Consider the following 19,703-nt stretch of genomic DNA (forward strand, 5'->3'; position numbering starts at 1 on the left):
TGCACAAGAAGAAGGAGGAATCCCCCTTGGGGTGAAGGAGTCACTCGCCTGCACCCACAGGCACCTGCTGCAACGACGACCAGCTGCATGGATCTCCTCTCATCCTGAGCTGCGTGGATCCTGCATCACGGGTGGTGGTCCGGAGTAGTCCCCTTGGTCCTCTGCCAGCTGTCCAACTTTGGTGGAGGTAAGCCTTGGCCTTCCCAAGGAGGACAGTACCCCCGTGCACCGCGTCTCTTGCAGCTGCCAAGGCTTGTTGTCATCTCCTCCAAGGGATCTTCAGGTGGCTTGTAGCTCCAGCACTCCTTCCTGTGATGCACAGCCCTCTGTGTGGTTCTCCTGTGGCGTGGGATCCCTTTCTGTATTGCTGAGTGGGCTCCTTCTGCGACTCCTGTGTCCCCATCCTGTGGGACTCCTGTGGGTGCTGCCTCTGCTCCTGTGGACTCTCTGCGACCCTGAGGGCCCCCTGTGACTCCTCCTCCTGGGTTGAGGCCTCCTGGGCCTTGCTGGTCCCCGATAGCTCCACTTTTCCACTAACCGTGAACTTGCGTTTGCCAAGGCTTGTTGGTGAAATTCCTGCACCGACGCCCATCTGCAATCTTCACTCCAGCATGGGACATCTTCTGCATCCATCAGGATCTCTTCTCCGGCTCCAGGGCTGCAATGCTGACCTGTTCTTCCTCACCATCGACCAACTCGTGCAAGTACAGCTGGGTGGGTAGTAGCTCCTTCTCCTACTGGACTCCAATGAGATATTTGGACTTGGTCTCCTCTGTTCACAGGTCTTCTTCAGGAATCCACTGCCTGGTTCTTGCAGTCTTGTCTGGGTGTCTTCCTTTCTTTTTTTTCCCTCCTTTTTGGTGGTTTGGGGAAAATCCAGTGATTTACCCCTCCTTTCCTGGTCACTGGGGGGCACTGTTACTTAACTCTGTTGTTTTCTAGTACTCCCTGCTCCCCTCTACACATTACACTTACCTCTTACCTGTGGGGTGGGGGTGGGTGCAATGTTTGGGGGGGGGGAGGATGTCCTGTGTTGTCATTCTGATTTTTTTAGTATATGGTCACTATTGGATATTGCTATTTGCGCTGTTTTCTAACCTTTTCTATGCCTATTTCTGATTTCTAGTGTATATAATTAGTGTATTATCTACCTCCTATTGGTTGCCCTTCTAGTATTTTGTGGTACTGTTACAAAAATAAAGTACCTTTATTTTTGTACAACTGAGTGTTTTCTTTCAAGTGTGTAAATGCTGTATGACTACAGTGGTTTTGCATGAGCTTTGCATGTCTCCTAGATAGGCCTGGGCTGCTCATCCACAGCTACCTCTGGAGAGCCTGGCTTCTAGACACTGCTTACACTTCACTAAGAGGGGATAGCTGGACCTGGTATAAGGTGCAAGTTCTTTGGGTACCCACCAGGCCAGCTTCCTACAGTTTTTCAGGATATACTCTATATAAGACATCTGTTGTGTACACCTATAGGCGAGGCACCCTGTACTGAGTCCAGACAGCCCTTAGTTTTAATGTATTGGTTCCAGATAACCAGAGCTCTCAAAGGGTAGCTGTGGAGAGCAGCTAAGAATTCTCGGGGAGGGTGTAAAACAGTTGCAAATACCACACAGGTCAGTCAGTGATGTACACACAAAAAGCCACACCAGTGTTAGAAAAATAATTTATCATTTAATAAAACCCAGGTACTGAACTAAATTTGGCATATTTCCTAACCGGAGATATATACATATAAACATATACTTCGAAACCTGTATGGGCATAAAATAACAAGGGCCCCTAACGGAGGGCCAAACCATATACTAAACAATGGGAGTGAATGGCACAACTAACCAAGACTGACAGCCAAGGATTTTCCGGTACTAAAACACCAAAGGTAAGTTTCACCAGGTGCGCCCATGCAGAGGTGTACCCCATGCCAATGTCAATAGGATGACCTGAGCAAGTCGCAGTTAGTGTTCGTGTTCCAGGATCCCTCCCAGAGGACCCCAAGGAAACCCGTTGGGACAAGGGAGGTTCAAGAGTGCCCCCCACCTGTGGATACCTGGAGAAGTGGAGTAACTACACCAGGGACCACAGTTGTGTCCGAATCTCTCATTGAAGTAAATTGGGACTCGGTTGTTGAGCTTCCGTTGTAACCGATTGTAGGAACTTGGCTCTGTATGTGCTATTTCAAAGTAAGGAATAGCATGCACAGAGTCCAAGGGATCCCCTTAGAGGTAAGATAGTGGCAAAAAGAGATAATACTAATGCTCTATTTTGTGGTAGTGTGGTCGAGCAGTAGGCTTATCAAAGGAGTAGTGTTAAGCATTTGTTGTACATACACACAGGCAATAAATGAGGAACACACACTCAGAGACAATTCCAGCCAATAGGTTTTGTTATAGAAAAATATATTTTCTTAGTTTATTTTAAGAACCACAGGTTCAAATTCTACATGTAATATCTCATTTGAAAGGTATTGCAGGTAAGTACTTTAGGAACTTTGAATAATCACAGTAGCATATATACTTTTTACATAAAACACAATAAGCTGTTTTAAAAGTGGACACTGCAATTTTCACAGTTCCTGGGGGAGGTAAAGTAATGTTAGTTTTTGCAGGTAAGTAAACCACCTACGAGGTTAAGATTGGGGTCCAAGGTAGCCCACCGTTGGGGGTTCAGAGCAACCCCAAAGTCACCACACCAGCAGCTCAGGGCCGGTCAGGTGCAGAGGTCAAAGAGGTGCCCAAAACACATAGGCTTCAATGGAGAGAAGGGGGTGCCCCGGTTCCAGTCTGCCAGCAGGTAAGTACCCGCGTCTTCGGAGGGCAGACCAGGGGGGTTTTGTAGGGCACCGGGGGGGACACAAGTCCACACAGAAAGTACACCCTCAGCAGCGCGGGGGCGGCCGGGTGCAGTGTGCAAACAAGCGTCGGGTTCTCTGTTGATTTCAATGGGAGACCAAGGGGTCTCTTCAGCGGTGCAGGCAGGCAAGGGGGGGGCTCCTCGGGGTAGCCACCACCTGGGCAAGGGAGAGGGCCTCCTGGGGGTCACTCCTGCACAGGAGTTCCGTTCCTTCAGGTGCTGGGGGCTGCGGGTGCAGGGTCTTTTCCAGCCGTCAGGAAATGGAGTTCAGGCAGTCGCGGTCAGGGGGAGCCTCGGGATTCCCTCTGCAGGCGTCGCTGTGGGGGCTCAGGGGGGACAACTTTGGTTACTCACAGTCTTGGAGTCGCCAGAGGGTCCTCCCTGAGGTGTTGGTTCTCCACCAGTCGAGTCGGGGTCGCCGGGTGCAGTGTTGCAAGTCTCACGCTTCTTGCGGGGAGTTGCAGGGGTCTTTAAATCTGCTCCTTGAAACAAAGTTGCAGTTCTTTTGGAGCAGTGCCGCTGTCCTCAGGAGTTTCTGGTCTTTCTTGAAGCAGGGCAGTCCTCAGAGGATTCAGAGGTCGCTGGTCCCTTGGAAAGCGTCGCTGGAGCAGGTTTCTTTGGAAGGCAGGAGACAGGCTGGTAAGTCTGGGGCCAAAGCAGTTGGTGTCTTCTGTTCTTCCTCTGCAGGGGTTTTTCAGCTCAGCAGTCCTCTTCTTCTTGTAGTTTCAGGAATCTAAAGTTTCTGATGGATACAACTACCTGTGGATTCCTCACCTAATGAATACTCCCATGGCGCCAGCATTCGACTTCTTACTAGTCTCTGCACGTCGACGAGGACGTCACTCTAGCCCACGCGACGCCGTCTGACGTCATACAGGCAATAAGAGGTCCTCGACGACGTGCGGACGTCAGTTCCCTTTTTTCCGTGCATTCGAAACGGTTATCTTCGAGGGAGCAACTGTTACTTTTGTGGTTACAGTGTATTTTTGCTGCGTAGTCTTTCGCTGTGGTAATAATGTCGCAGAGAAAGTCTGGATTCAAGCCTTGTCGTGAGTGTGGAGGCAAGATGTCGGTGACGGATCCTCATTCCGATTGCCTTTGGTGTTTGAGCTCCGACCACGACGTCTCGACTTGTGATTCATGCCAGCACATGAATCCGAAGGCCCTCAAAGAACGTGAGGCGAAGCTGTTTATGGCAAAATCGAAGGAGAAGCATCACAAGAAGTCTTCTTCTCCAAGACATCGGCGTCATCGAGACTCCCGGCGCCGTAGAGAATCTCGGCGTCATTCGAAGGAGACTCGTTCCAGGTCTTCGGATCGGCGCCGAAGGACATGGGAGATCAGTCCCACGGTTACGCCGCATCCTTCGACGCCGTTGCCCTCTCCGGCGTCTCCAACTTCACCTGGACAGGCGTCGGTGATTGAGGTATTGGAGCCTCAGGTGTTTTCTCCGGCGCAGACGTCGAGGCCGGCGTCGGGGTCGCCTCCGAGACAGGCACCTCAGTATCCGGCTTTTCCCACCCCTGGAGCCGATAGTTCCGCATTCTTGAATGCGATGTATGCCATCTTCCAACAGATGGCTCCAGGGGGTGCTCCGGCTGGGCCTTTGGCCTTTTCTTTGGGTGATCCTGCGCCTCTTCGGCCGGCACCCTTTATGCCCTTTCTCCCTTTTGGGAACGTGGGCTCGGCGCCAGTGTCGGCGCCAGTGGCCGCTCCGGTGGCTTCAGAAGGATTGGCCCCGGGGATTTCCATCCCGTCGACGTCGGGATTTCGGCCTGTGACTCCGGTGGGTCCATCTGCTTCAGCTGCTCTTTCGTCGGCGCCGAAGTTACCTGTGGCGCCGGACGCGGCGTCGGTGGCTTCTGAAGATCAGCGCCGATCTTCGACTTCGGCGGAGGCATTGTCGACTCCGCGTATTGAACAACGACTTCATTCGAGGAGACGTGCTCTCCGTGTATTAGAGGAGCAGGAGTACCAACGAGCCCTGGAGGAAGGAGAGCTAGAGGACTCGGGTGATGGGCTGCGTGGTCTGGAGTCGGCCAGTGGGCTGGACACTTCCCCTGAGTGGGATCTTTCGTCCCCAGGAGAATATACTGAGGAGGCTGCTTCCTTTCATGCAGTGGTACGGAAGGCAGCTAGTTTTTTGGACCTGCCTTTGCCGGTGGTGGAGGCTAACAAAACCTTTTAACAGAGGTGCTACATCCGGCCTCAGCTGCGGCGGAGCCTCTTTTGCCATTTAATGACGCTCTGCTGGATCCGGTGTTAGAGGTGTGGAAGAGGCCGGCATCTTCCCCAGCAGTTCACAGAGCCGTGGCCATGAGGTATCGGGCGGCTCCGACTGACCCTGGTTTTCTATCTAGGCACCCTACGCCGGAGAGCTTGGTGGTGCAGGCCTCCTGTTCATCCAAGTCAGCGCCTGGTTCTTTCCCGAAGGTGCCTGGGGACAGAGATTCTAAGAAACTAGAGGCGCAGTCCAAGAAGATTTTTTCGTCCTGCAGTCTGGCGTTAAAAGCCACTAATGCAACCTGTATCCTGGGGAGGTATATTCATGCTCTGAATGATGACATTTCCTCATCGTTTACAGAGCTTCCCCGGGGTCTTTTGGATCTTGCTTCAAATGCCCAGGCTGCTGCGACCCAGATTATCCAGACGGGACTGGAAACCACCGACTCGGTAGCCAGAGGAATGGGCACAACTGTGGTGGCAAGGAGACAGGCCTGGCTCCGTAACTCGGGCTTTTCTGCAGATGTACAGTCCACATTGTTGGATCTCCCGTTTGATGGGGACAAACTGTTTGGGGCCAAGGCTGATTCGGCCTTGGAACGTTTTAAGGAAAGCAGGGCCACGGCTAAGTCGTTAGGGCTCCAAGCTCCTTCTGCCACGGCCTCTTCCAGATTTTTCAGGAGGTTTCGTGGATTTGGGCGTGGCTCTTCCTCCTCTTCCTTTCGGGGAAGATATCAGCAACCTGCCTCTTCCCATCCCTATAGATCTTTTAGGGGGAGAGGTAGGGTCCGCACCAGAGGAGCCTCTCAGCAGCACTCTGCCTCTTCCTCATCCTCTGGCGGGGTGCAGCAGGGGAAGCAGCCTTAGGCTTCCACCATTTCCCACTCACTCCTCTCCTGTAGGGGGAAGATTACAGCATTTTCTCACCAAATGGAAGACTGTTACAACGGACACTTGGGTTCTCCGTATTGTGGGAAAAGGCTACACCCTTCCCTTTCGGGAGTTCCCGCCCCTCATCCCGCCCCGCCCTTCTTATTGTTCAGAAGAACACCTCCTGTTGCTAGAACAGGAGGTACAAGTCCTCCTTTCAAAGGGCGCGGTGGAGTTGGTCCCAGAGCAGGAAAGGGGTCGAGGATGTTACTCAAGGTATTTCCTGATTCCCAAGAAGGATGGTCGTTTGAGACCAATTCTGGACCTGAGGATCTTGAATTGGTTCCTCAAGCAGGAAAAGTTCAAGATGCTGACCCTAGCACAGGTGCTTTTGGCGTTGAACAAGGAAGACTGGATGGTGTCTGTCGACTTGCAGGATGCTTACTTTCATATCCCGATACTCAAGTCACACAGGAAGTATCTCCGGTTTGTGGTGGGATCGCAGCACTATCAGTTTGCGGTCCTTCCCTTTGGTCTTACTTCAGCACCTCGAGTCTTCACGAAGGTGATGTCGGTGGTTGCGGCAGAACTCAGAAGGAAGGGGATAGCAGTATTCCCTTACTTGGACGACTGGTTGATCAAAGCCAAGTCCCCGGAGCTTGTGTCGCATCATCTGCAGTCAACAACCCAGTTGTTGTTCGACCTGGGTTTTTCGGTGAACGAGCCCAAATCTCACCTAGAGCCCTCTCAGCGCCTCCTGTTCATAGGGGCAGTACTGGATACAACATTGGGTCGGGCCTTTCCTCCGCCTCAGCGGATTCAAGATATTCAGGATTTGGTTCCAATGTTTCGAAATGGAGTGGTAGTTCCAGTCCTCAAGGTCCTTCGTCTGCTCGGTCTGTTTGCCTTCTGCATTCTGTTGGTCACGCATGCTCGCTGGCACATGAGGGCTCTTCAGTGGTGCCTCCGAAGGCAGTGGTCTCAACACAAAGGGGATCTAGAGGGTACTGTCAAGATCTCCAGAGATGCTGCTGTGGATTTGAAGTGGTGGATTGCAAGCAACAATCTTTCACAAGGAAAGCCGTTCCAGCAGTCGCCACCAGTGTCCACAGTCATAATGGATGCTTCCACTCTAGGGTGGGGAGCTCATCTGGGGGATCTGGAGATCAAAGGTCTTTGGTCTCCAGAGGAACAGATGTTTCACATCAATCTGTTAGAGTTACGGGCTGTACGTCTGGCTCTCAAGGCCTTCCTCCCTTCCCTTCGTGGTCAGTCGGTACAGGTCCTAACGGACAATACTACCACGATGTGGTACATAAACAAGCAGGGAGGAGTGGGGTCGTACCTTCTCTGCAGAGAAGCTCTTCGACTATGGTCCTGGGCAAAGGACCATCAGATTTGCTTGATAGCAAACCATCTGGCCGGAGTCTTGAACGTGTGTGCGGACAGTCTGTCGCCATTTCTCGGCAGACCACGAGTGGCGTCTCCATCCAGATCAAGTCCGTTTAGTCTTCCAGAGGTGGGGGTTTCCTCGGGTAGATCTGTTTGCCACTCGAGAGAACGCGCATTGTCCGTTATTCTGCAGCCTCCAGTATCCGATGCAGGGAGCGTTGGGGGACGCGTTTCAAATAACCTGGTGCGGCCAGTTGCTTTACGCGTTTCCTCCCATACCCTTGATTCCTCGAGTATTGAGGAAGATTCACCAGGACCGGGCTCTAGTCATCCTAATAGCTCCGGATTGGCCAAGGAGGGTATGGTACTCCGACCTTCTCCAACTCTCAATGTGCCCTCCGCTCCGTCTCCCTTTCAGGGCAGACCTCCTCTCGCAGTCGCAGGGGCAGGTTCTACACCCCAACCTCCAGAGTCTGCACCTACATGCCTGGAGATTGAACGGGGCAACCTGAGTTCCTTCTCTCTCCCACCGGAGGTAGTGGATGTTATATTAGCGGCCAGGCAACACTCCACTAAATCTATCTACGCTAATAGATGGTCTAAATTTGTTGCGTGGTGTGGAGAGAGGCAGATTGATCCTTTGCATGCTCATCTATCGGACGTTTTGTCTTTTGCTCTGTCTCTAGCGCAGAAAGGTTGTGCAGTGGCTACCATTAAGGGTTATTTATCGGCCTTGTCAGCCTTCATATGTCTTCCAGACCAACCATCTTTATTTAAATCCCCTATTGTTATCAGATTCTTGAAAGGTCTTCTAAATAAATATCCTCCAAAGCCATTCATTATGCCGCAATGGGATTTGTCCTTGGTCCTGACTTTCCTTATGGGGTCCCCTTTTGAACCTATGCATTCTTGCCCCTTAAGGTATTGGTTTTAAAAACAGTCTTCCTGATAGCTATAACATCAGCAAGGAGAGTGAGTGAGTTGCAGGCCTTATCAGTAAAGCCCCCTTATACAACTTTTTATGGGGATAAGGTGGTGTTGAGGACCAAGGCTGCTTTCCTCCCGAAGGTTGTTTCACCCTTCCATTTGGCTCAGGCAATTACTTTGTCCACGTTCTATCCTCCGCCTCATCCTTCCAAAGAGGAAGAAAGACTGCACCGTCTGGACCCAAAGAGAGCGTTGAGCTTCTTTATTGATAGAACAAAGGATTTCAGGCTGGAGGATCAGCTGTTTATTGGATACGTGGGCAAGAGGAGAGGAAAGGCAGTCCACAAGAGAACACTATCCAGGTGGGTTGTTCTTTGCATTAAAATCTGTTACTCTTTGGCAAAGAAGGATCCTCCTGAGGGCATTAGAGCTCATTCCACCAGAGCTAAGTCGGCCACTTCGGCCTTGGCCAGAGGTGTTCCTGTGGTCGACATCTGCAAGGCCGCAACTTGGTCGTCCCTTCACACTTTTGCAAAACATTACTGTTTGGATTCTGAGGTTAGAAGGGACGGCCATTTTGCACGGTCAGTGCTGCAGGATTTCTTGGTTTGACCATTTAGGCACCCACCGCCAGGCGTGGTACTGCTTTGGGACTCTATTCATTAGGTGAGGAATCCACAGGTAGTTGTATCCATCAGAAGAACGAGTTACTTACCTTCGGTAACGACTTTTCTGGTGGATACATTAGCTACCTGTGGATTCCTCACGGTCCCACCCGCCTCCCCGTTGCCTTTCTGGTCTTGCCAAGTAATCCTTGAGCACGCTCCTCTTGGTCTTTGAGGATGCAATGGACGTTGTATATATATTATATGTATATATGTATATATCTTTGTGTATATACTTGATGTGTTGATATATATTAAAAAAAAAAAAAAAAAAAGAGAGAGTTATATATATATATATAAAAGATTTACAGTTATTCATGCAATGTTGTGTATTTTTACAATGTAGTGGGATGTTGCCTTGCTCTTTCATTGCATTGCCTGGTTGTTCTCATGCACGTAAAAAATGATTGGTACTGACGTCCGCACGTCGTCGAGGACCTCTTATTGCCTGTATGACGTCAGACGGCGTCGCGTGGGCTAGAGTGACGTCCTCGTCGACGTGCAGAGACTAGTAAGAAGATTTCCGTCGAATGCTGGCGCCATGGGAGTATTCATTAGGTGAGGAATCAACAGGTAGCTAATGTATCCACCAGAAAAGTCGTTACCGAAGGTAAGTAACTCGTTCTTTAGGTTCAGGGAAGCCCTTAAATACTAAATTTAAGGGTGTGTTTAGGTCTGGGGGGTTAGTAGCCAATGGCTACTAGCCCTGAGGGTGAGTACACCCTCTTTGTGCCTCCCCCCAAAGGTAGGGGGGTCACATCCCTAATCCTATTGGGGAATCCTCCATCTGCAAGATGGAGGATTTCTAAAAGTTAGAGTCACTTCAGCTCAGGACACCTTAGGGGCTGTCCTGACTGGTCAGTGACTCCTCCTTGTTTTTCTCATTATTTTCTCCGGCCTTGCCGCCAAAAGTGGGGGCCGTGGCCGGAGGGGGCGGGCTAGCTGGAGTGTCCTGCGGTGCTGGCACAAAGGGGTGCTTTGAGGCTCACCGCCAGGTGTGACAGCTCCTGCCTGAGGGAGGTGTTAGCATCTCCACCCAGTGCAGGCTTTGTTACTGGCCTCAGAGTGTCAAAGGCACTCTCCCCATGGGGCCAGCAACATGTCTCTAGTGTGGCAGGCTGCTGGAACCAGTCAGCCTGCACAGATAGTCGGTTAAGGTTTCAGGGGGCACCTCTAAGGTGCCCTCTGGGGTGTATTTTACAATAAAATGTACACTGGTATCAGTGTGCATTTATTGTGCTGAGAAGTTTTGATACCAAACTTCCCAGTTTTCAGTGTAGCCATTATGGTGCTGTGGAGTTCGTGTAAAACAGACTCCCAGACCATATACTCTTATGGCTACCCTGCACTTACAATGTCTAAGGTTTTGCTTAGACACTGTAGGGGCACAGTGCTCATGCACTGGTGCCCTCACCTATGGTATAGTGCACCCTGCCTTAGGGCTGTAAGGCCTGCTAGAGGGGTGACTTATCTATACTTGCATAGGCAGTGAGAGGCTGGCATGGCACCCTGAGGGGAGTGCCATGTCGACTTACTCATTTTGTTCTCACCAGCACACACAAGCTGGCAAGCAGTGTGTCTGTGCTGAGTGAGGGGTCTCCAGGGTGGCATAAGACATGCTGCAGCCCTTAGAGACCTTCCCTGGCATCAGGGCCCTTGGTACCAGCGGTACCAGTTACAAGGGACTTACCTGGATGCCAGGGTGTGCCAATTGTGGATACAAAAGTACAGGTTAGGGAAAGAACACTGGTGCTGGGGCCTGGTTAGCAGGCCTCAGCACACTTTCAATTCAAAACATAGCATCAGCAAAGGCAAAAAGTCAGGGGGTAACCATGCCAAGGAGGCATTTCCTTACACTGATGAACCAGGTTGGTGGAACCCAGGAATGGATTCCAGACGAAGAGACCAAAGGAAAGAGGGGACAGAGGCCAGACCACCCAGACATAGCCAGGGGGTGTGTAACGGCAATGTCCACCCTTGAATATGCTTTCCTGAAGAACGGTTGTCGTGGAAGTGCAGCTGTGGTTTTGAAACAATGCAGGAAGATCCCAGGAGTCGTCCACGATCTGTCTCAGGCTCGTCGGCGAATTGCAAGGGCAAGGGGGGACCCGGGAGGGTAGTGATCAGCAGGAGCACCAACCGGCCTTGGCAAATGCAAGAACGTGTTGCACAAAGTGTTGCAGGTTTTGGGGACCAGCAAAGGTACGTCACGGCCAGTCCTTGGCAAGCAGGAGAGCCATGATGAAACATTGGTGACCCCACGAGGACCCTCTGGCAGCAGCCAGAAGGAGTCGCAGGGAGGCCTCAGCAGCACATGAAGATGGATGCCCTTGTCACGGGTTGCAGGGAGGACGTTGTTCTTGGTGTGGCACTGGAGGCTGGGGCTTCTTAGCGCTAGGAGGTCTTTGGGTTGAAGAGCAAACCAGCCTTGGCAACGACAAAGACATGGTGCACATGGCTTCGGGCCAAGCATCTCCAATGAGGTTTCACAGACTTCTCAGATGCAAAGAAGACCGGTCACACCTCTGGAGAGTCATATAACCACCACCTGTGTTGTAGAGCCTTTAAGCGTCTGTGGGACAGCAGGATCCACAATCTGGTTGTCTACGTTGAGGTGCCTGCGAATGCAGCGGAGTGACGCATTCGCTCCAAGGGAGATTCCTTCTTGCTTTCCTAAGTGCAGGCCGAGTCCTTGTGACTCTGGAGGATTCACGGCCACCAAAGTTGCAGAGTCTTTGCAATGCATGGGGGCAAAGTTTTTCAGTAGGCTCCCTCTTAAGAGTGGCAGTCTTGTCATGGTTCCCGGTGAAGTCCAGCAGCGGTTCCACTGTCCGGGTCACAGAAGTGACTTGCAGACAGATCTAAGTTCCCTCCCTTGTGGAAGCCCTTAAGTAACCCAGGAAGGGGATTGAACAGCTTCTGCAGTGACCAACCTAGCGGTGGGGGGTGTCAGTGACGCTAATCCGGTAGACTGACTAGTCAGATGCTTCCGGGGACCTCTGCTCATCTTATTTTCAAGATGGCAGATTCAAGTGGCCACCTGGCAGAGCTCTGGGCACCTCCCTAGGGAAGGAGCTGGACAGTGGGGTGGTCACTCCCCTGCTATTTGTGTGGTTTCGTGCCAGAGCAGGAGTTGGGGTCTCCTGCACTGCAGTAAACCGATTTATGCAAGGAGGGCACCAAATGTGCCCTTCAAAGCAGTCTGGTGGCACTCAGAAGTACCCCCACCCTAGCCCAGATACACCTCGTTGTACAGAAGAGGTGGTAACACCTCTCCTCTTCAGGAAGTTCTTTGTTCTGCCTTCCCCTGCCCGAGTTAGGCTCAGCAGCAGGAGGTGGATCGTTTAAAGAACCCCCACAGCACATGGTATAATACAACTAACACTGGAATAGGTGTAGTTGCATGATTCCAACATGTTTGATCCCAAACTTGACTACGTTTGGTGAAGCCATTATGTAGTTGGACATCTCACAATGGCCAGGTTCTACCTCATACCTTTAAGTGGCTTCCCCGCACTTACAAAGTCCAGAAAATGAAGTCTGGGGTTTGTAGGGGTGCCTCTTCTCACGCAGAGGTGCCCTCACCCTTAGAACCATGCATGTTGTCCTTGGACTGAAGGGCCTACATTAGGGGTGACGTTGTAGGGTCAGAGTGCAGTGACTGGGATACTTAGCCTGCATGCACCATTTCACATGGGCTGCAGTGGCACACCTGTAGTCACAGTTTGCATGGGTGCCAATTAGTGGCATAATACATGCTGCAGCCCATGGGGGATCCCTGGTGTACCAATGCCCTGGGTACCTAAGTACCATATTCTAGGGACTTACAGGAATAAGCCAGTATGCCAATTGTGGGGTATTAACGTTCCTTACCAACTAAATTTGTGGGAGAGAACACTGGCACTGCAGTCCTGGTTAGCAGGATCCCATTGTACTGCAGTCAAAATACACTGACACCATCAAAAAGTGGAGGTATCTATGTCTGAAAGATCCTACTTTCCTACAACCTCTTGCCTGGCTGGCGACTGGAAAGACAAACCCATTCGGTTCAAATCTGCAACTCAGTCATTACTGTGGTGGTGCCAGTCTCAGGGCCTGTAGAAGGGTGTCCCAGCACATTCATCACTGATGCCTCTCTAATGGGACACAATGCTCATATGGGCAATCTTAAAGTTCATAGAACATGGTCAGTAAAGATCCTCTCTTACCACATCAACTTACTGGAATAGAGATCAGGCCTTCTGGCTTTGAAGTCTTTTCTTACATCCTTCATGACAAACTCCCCCTAAACACATGTAGGAAAGCACCCTTTTTTACATGATTAGCCCCCACTTTTTGCCTGGTTTCTGATGTGGCTTGGACTGTCAGTGTACTGGTTCCCTGATAGCCAGGTCCTCGGTGCCATATCTCTTTCACCAAAACTGCACGGTTGTTTGCACAATTGGCAAACTCTTTGTGCCAACGACGTCCCTCAGCTCCTAAGAGCTCGAGTCCACGCCTGCAGACTCAATACACAAGACCTCCTGACCGTGAGTACTCTGGGACGTCAAAACTCGATGCTTAAAGACACCCATGAATCCATCCTCCCTGGGCACAGGAGAAAAGGACCAGAGTTGCACCACGGCCCAGAGCAACCCAAGTCTATTACCTACCTGCTTTTCATACGTGTCTGGCTTCCTAGATAGAGCCTGCAGCCTGTCTTTGAGGACCAAATTCTCATAGGAAACCATTGGGCACCCAACTCCTTACTGCACCTCTGCACCCGGCCGCCCTAGTGCCGCCCCCTGTGACTTCTTGGTGTAGCCCAGTACGTACCTTTTGCTTCCTGAGATTGGCTTTGTAACTCGTTGTTAATCCTTTGTTTGCTGGACATTGTTTTCCTCTTTAGGTTAACATTGTGAGAACTCTGAAAATTGTACTGGGTCTGTTTCTGAAACTGCAAAGTATTTATGCTTAAAAGTTTACTTATCTGATTACGAAGTTCTTGGTTGAAACATATATAAAAATAGTTATTTTTCTAAATTGGTCTTTGATTTATTCTTTGGGTGTGTGTCTTATTTATTTCCCCTGTGAGTACAACAAATGCTTAGCGCTACCTTCTGAAAAGCTTACTTGCCCACACTACTACAAATAGAGCGTCAGTCCTATCTAATTTTGCGTCCGCAATACGAATTGGGATCCACTGGACTCTCTCCACTGTGTATTTCATTTTAGTGCACTATATAGAGAGCCGGCTTCCTACAACATTTGAGTTGTGTGTCTCATTTATTGAGTATTCTGTGCATTTGTAGGTGTCTTGCACTCCTCTGTGTTACGCCTAAGGCTGCTCAAACACGTTACTTCTATATAGACAATTCTTGGATTGTATAATAAGTCCTGCCCACTCACTGGGGAACCTCTGGGCCCTTTACATGGTATTCACATACCACATAAAGGGCCAGCTTACTACACCAGGCCATGGGTGCTGGAGAAGGGCCCTAAGAGCTGCAGCACACCTTGTGCCACTCTAAGGGACCCAGCACCAACCTCATACAGACTGCCATTGCAGGCTACGTGACAAGGTGCTCCGTAAAAATGAAAGTACGTCATGGCACACAGCCTGTGTGCCATCTCTTCTAAACACTGCATGTAATGTTTGTAAGTCACTACTACAGCAGACCTTACAACCCTAAGTCAGGGTGCATTATATTACTTGTGTGGACATATGTGACTTTGTTGAGTCTTAGACATGGTAAGTAAACCGGTAGATCATTTTAAATGCATGTGCTGGACACTGGTCAATGCAAGTTCCCCAGCTACATGATGGCTTCACTGATGTTAGGGATGTTTGGTATCAAACATCTTGCATTAATAAGCCCTTGCTGATTGGTGGCAGCATTCGCTGTCATGCCCCACTGGCAGTCCATTACTTTAGACAGATCATCCCAAGGGGCTACTCCCTCCTCTTGGAGACTACCCCTCCATCCATGCCACCATCTTACGGCTGGATGACATCAATTCATTTGCCCCTTCTACACAAGGAAGTTGCGGCTCTCTTGACCCAAGCTATAGAGATATTCTGGTTTCAGAAGTAGGCTATGGTTGTTACTCCAGCTACTTTCTGTGCCCCAGAAAGGACAGGTGCCTTCGTCCTATTCTAGACCTGCAAGCACTCAATCTCTTCCTCAGTCAGGTCAAAATGCTCACATTGGCTCAGTGCCCTTGGTGTCATGGTTACCCTCTCCCCCAACACTTTTTGCCTGATATGATGCCAACTTGACTGAGAGTGTGCCGGGATCCTGCTAACTAAGCCTCCGCACCAGTGTTCCTTCACAAAAACTGTACTTTTGTTTCCACAGTTGGCACACCCCTGGCACAATTAAGTCCCTTGTGAAATGTACCCATTGTACCAAGGGCCCTGTGGCCAGGGAAGGTCCCCAGGGGCTGCAGCATGTATTATGCCACCCTGGGGGCCCCCCTCACCAAGCACATGCACACTGTCTTTGCAGTTTATGCGTGTTGGTGGGGGGGGAAGAAAGTCAACATGGCACCCCTCTCAGGATTTGCCATGCTCACAAACCACTGCCTGTGGCATAGGTAAGTCACCCCTCCAGCAGGCCTTAGGCAGGGTGCCCTATACCACAGGTGAGGGATTAGCTGCATCAACAACATGCCCCTACAGTGTCGAAGTCCATTCTTAGACATTGTAAGTGCAGTGTGATTATATGGGCTGGGGGTTTGTCTTTACCAACTCCACAGCTCCATAATGGCTTCACTGAATATTGGGAAGTTTATCAAACTTCTCAGTGCAATAAACCCACACTGCCAGTGTTGGATTTATTGGAAGATGCACCCAGAGGGCACCTTAGAGATGCCCCTTGCATGTTAGCCAAACTGCTAGTGCAGGACTGACCAGTCTGTGCCAGCCTGCCACTTCCATACAAGTTTCTGACCACGCGGGGTGAGAGCCTTTGTGTTCTCTGTTGCCAGAAACAAAGCCTGCACTGGCTGGAGGTGCCTCACACCTCCCTCCTGCAGGAACTTTAACACCTGGCGGTGAGCCTCAAAGTCTCAGGCCTCTTGTTACAGTGCCCCCAGGGCACTGCAGCCAGTGGAGATGCCCATCCCCCCAGACAAAGTCCCACTTTTGGCGGCAAGTCCGGCAGAAAAATTAGGGAAAACAAGAAGGAGTGACCACCTCAGCTGGGACCACCCCTAAGGTGTCCAGAGCTGGGATGACCTCCCCCCTTTGCAAAATCTTCCATCTTAGTTTGGAGGACAGGGACCAATAGGGATAGGAATGTGCTCCCCTCCCCAAAAGGAGTGGGCACAGAAAGGGTCATTGGCTACTGCCCAGTGACCCCTGTAATGCCCCAATTCCAGGATTTAAGGGCTCCACTGAACCTAGCTCATCAGATTGCTGGCGACCTCAGAAGAAGAAAGGAGGACTGCTAAGCTGACCCTCAGCAGAGAAGACTGAAGATGCAAACTGACTTGGCCCCAGCCCTACCGGCCTGAACCCCCCGGTCAGCCCTCCGAAGACACGGGTACTTACCTGCAAGCAGGCCTGATTCCAAGTGCCCCCAGTCTCAATATGAGCCCATGTAAAACTAACCTAACTTTGACCTCTGCACCTGGCCTGCCCAGTGTTGCTGGTGGTGGATGTTTGCGGTCAACCTGAACCCCAGCCTGTGGACATTCTAACCCCCGGAGACTGGAACTATAAGTCTTGTACTTACCTCAAAACCGTACCAACTTTTCTTCCCCCCAGAACTGTTTCTGAAAATTGCAATGTCAACTTTTAAAACAGGTTATTGCTATTTAATTGAAAAATATTTAAATTGCCAAAGTGAAACAAAGTGGTATTAATACTTATGTTGGATATTTACTTGCAAATGTACTTACGTGCAACTTGAGTTTTGTGGTTCTAGAAATAAGGTAACAAAATATATTTTTGCTATATAAAAACCATTGGCCTGGAGTTGGTCATCGAGAGTGTGCTTCACTTTATTGCCTGTGTGTGTACAACAAATGCTTTGCACTACTCTCTGATAAACCTAAATGCTAGACCACACTACCACAAAAGAGAACATTAGTATTATCTGCTTTAGCCTCTGTTAAGCCTCTGAGGAACCACTGGACTCTGTGCACACTATATCTCATTTTGATGTAGTATATACTGAGGCAGCTTCCTACAGACTCTCACCAGCCATTTTCTACCAGTGGTGTTCTCCATTTGGTGTACTGATGGCTGATAGCACCATCTTTGGGCCTTATTTTCTTACCTCCAACCAGAAGGGACTAGTCATGTAGACTTGTTGGGATCTTTCTCGGTCCACGCTGATGGTAAGGGGGTCCTAGTTTCAGGGTCGACTTCCCACTGAGTCCTCTCCAGTCTGGCTGAAGTCCAGTTGCCACTCGACTACCAGTCACTTCGACTACCAGTCCTTCCTGGGGCGATCTCTCCTTATGCGGGTCCTCGCAGCTCTTCGTCAGCACTCCTGGGCTCAGCAAACTTGGGTGCATTAGGTCTTGGTCCTTTTGTGCTGAATGTGGCGGTGGTAGAGGTTTTAAGACTTTGGGCCACCAACTTGCCCAGCAAGCTTCTTCAGCCATTGTGCTGCAAACAGGAGGTCAGTCAGCTGGCCGTATCAGTCTCTTGGCTTTGCGGGTCTCCGGACAAAGGAAGAACAGACCCTTCCTTTGCTAGCCACCAGGTTCAACAGATGCAGTCCTCTTCGGTGCAGCCTGTCCTTGCTGGTGCCTCGGTGCAGCAGGGCAGTCTTGCAGTTGATAGAGATCTGAGTTCTGGGTGCCCGGTGTTTCCCTTACATCCTCAGAAAATGCCCTCAGGGCAGGATGTGGTTGATAGCCAGTGGGCTGCCAGGTTCTCACCTTCCTGGTGACCACTTCCTGTGGAGTGTGGCATCTGGCTATCCTAGGATGCACGATTCTGCCCACTTCCAAGATGGCAAGACCCCTCTATCGTTGTTCAGACCTCTCTAGCCCACCCCTGTGATGTGGCTACCTCAGCATTACACGCCTCTGGGAAAACCAGTTTGGCAACTGGTTCCCCCTCTCTGCTCCCCATGCCAGCCTGTCTGTCTAAATAATGGGACAGTTCTTGCTGATGTGACCAATCTGTACTTCAAATGCTGCTTCTCCCTTGAAGCCTGCCTTTTGGGTCTAACATCTAAGTGGCTTCCTGCAGGAGGGAGGTAATACCTCCCTGGCATGTAATTATCATTGTTCATCTTCCTGAGAGTTGTTCTCATGCCTCTCCCAGAGGGCTGAAAGCTGTCTCGTGGAACAGGTTCCATATGTGCCCGGAAAAGAACAGGAGTTTTAAATGCAGCAAAGAGGCAGCTTTGTGAAAGCTGCACACTGCAACAAGGTACATTAATTTCGACTTGATGTACAAGTCTGCCTTAATGTAACAAGTTGTTTGATACTTTGGACTGCCCACTTTGGTCGCACTGTTGAGTTTACACAGCTGAGGGGTCAGTGTGTAATCTTGTAGTCGCTAATCGGGTGACTAAGTCTTTCTAAAGTAAAAACAGTAATTTTGCGTGTTTAAAAAAAAAAAATCATGTCCTTCGTTAGGACTCAGTAGGCCTGCCAAAGGGGTGCCTTACGCTGATGTACAGGGGACGTAGTGCCATTGCATTCAATGTCAGTCAGGCTAGCAGTGCACAACTGCTCTGCCAGTCTGCAGTCGCAGACTGTAGGACTCGTTTTACTTAGGGAACCTCCAGTGTGGTACAACCAGTGCTGCAAGCCCTGGATTACCCCTCTACTTTACATTCCTTGAGTACTATATACTAGGGATTTAGAGGTGAGATAGCCATTTTCAATTGAGTAAAACCAATTCGACATACACTTGAGGGTCAGGTCACTGGCACAGAGGTTTGGTTAGCCTGCCTCAATGCACTCTTTTATTTAAAAAAAAAAAAAAAAAAAAAAACACTAGAAACAGCCGAAAACTTGGGTGGTGACCATGCAAAAAGTGGCTTTTCCTTGCAAGTGCTATGATTACAGGCAAGTAGGTTTTCCTAATACATATTGCATTTATTTTTTTGTTAGTAATTTTTCCAGTAAATACATACAAGATTCCTTTTCACGGTAATCAATTCTACAATTGAACAAGGGATCTTTTGCATTTTTGTATATTGAATGTTTTTTCTGGTAATGTGTGCATTCACCTGCTTACCTTCCCTTAATATAATGGTTTTATTTAGAATTAACTGTGGAGCGTGATCATCAGTAATACTAATATGACAGAGCTTTAGACCAGTAGTCTTCAACAATTTTTTTTTTTTGTGAGCCTGCCACACAAATGGAATAAGTTAATGTCTAACAAAGGCAGCATTATGGGACTTTCAGTAGTGCAGATGGAGACTGTTGGTGAAAATTATATCCTGCACTGTTGATATGTTTACAACTAAACATGCTTATGTAGTAATTGAAGAAAGCAATGATGGATCACTAGGATTACTGATAACCTTATATCAAAATTAAATAAGCCAAATTTTTAAGTTTTAATAATGTGTATCTGAAAGTTTGCTCCAGTTCTATTCTAATCAAGCCCTGTTGTATTCAATAAAAATGTGTTTTCTGGAATTCTCACAGTGAAATATGTTATCTTCCTAGGAATGTAACAACAGTTTGTTTTAATTGTGACTTCCTGATTGGTGATTCCGGTTTGGATGCTATGGCTAAACACTTGAGTGAAAACACTCATTCGTGCCAAATTGTTGAGAACGGTAAGGGCCATTCAAACAATTAATATTG

The 19,703-nt window shown here is 49.6% G+C and overlaps 1 protein-coding gene across 4 annotated transcripts in view; it reads left to right on the forward strand.

Moving 5' to 3' along the window:
* The window catches only part of ZNF280D (zinc finger protein 280D), a 453,315-nt gene that overhangs the window by 286,302 nt on the left and 147,310 nt on the right, over positions 1–19,703 (forward strand). For all 4 annotated transcript variants that reach the window (XM_069222418.1, XM_069222414.1, XM_069222417.1 and 1 more), the window contains exon 16: positions 19,563–19,675. In XM_069222418.1, coding sequence (XP_069078519.1) covers positions 19,563–19,675 — 113 coding nt within the window. The remainder of the gene's footprint in view (positions 1–19,562; positions 19,676–19,703) is intronic.

The sequence above is a fragment of the Pleurodeles waltl genome, chromosome 3_1 (assembly GCF_031143425.1).
Source record: "Pleurodeles waltl isolate 20211129_DDA chromosome 3_1, aPleWal1.hap1.20221129, whole genome shotgun sequence".
In the NCBI taxonomy this organism is placed as follows: domain Eukaryota; kingdom Metazoa; phylum Chordata; class Amphibia; order Caudata; family Salamandridae; genus Pleurodeles; species Pleurodeles waltl.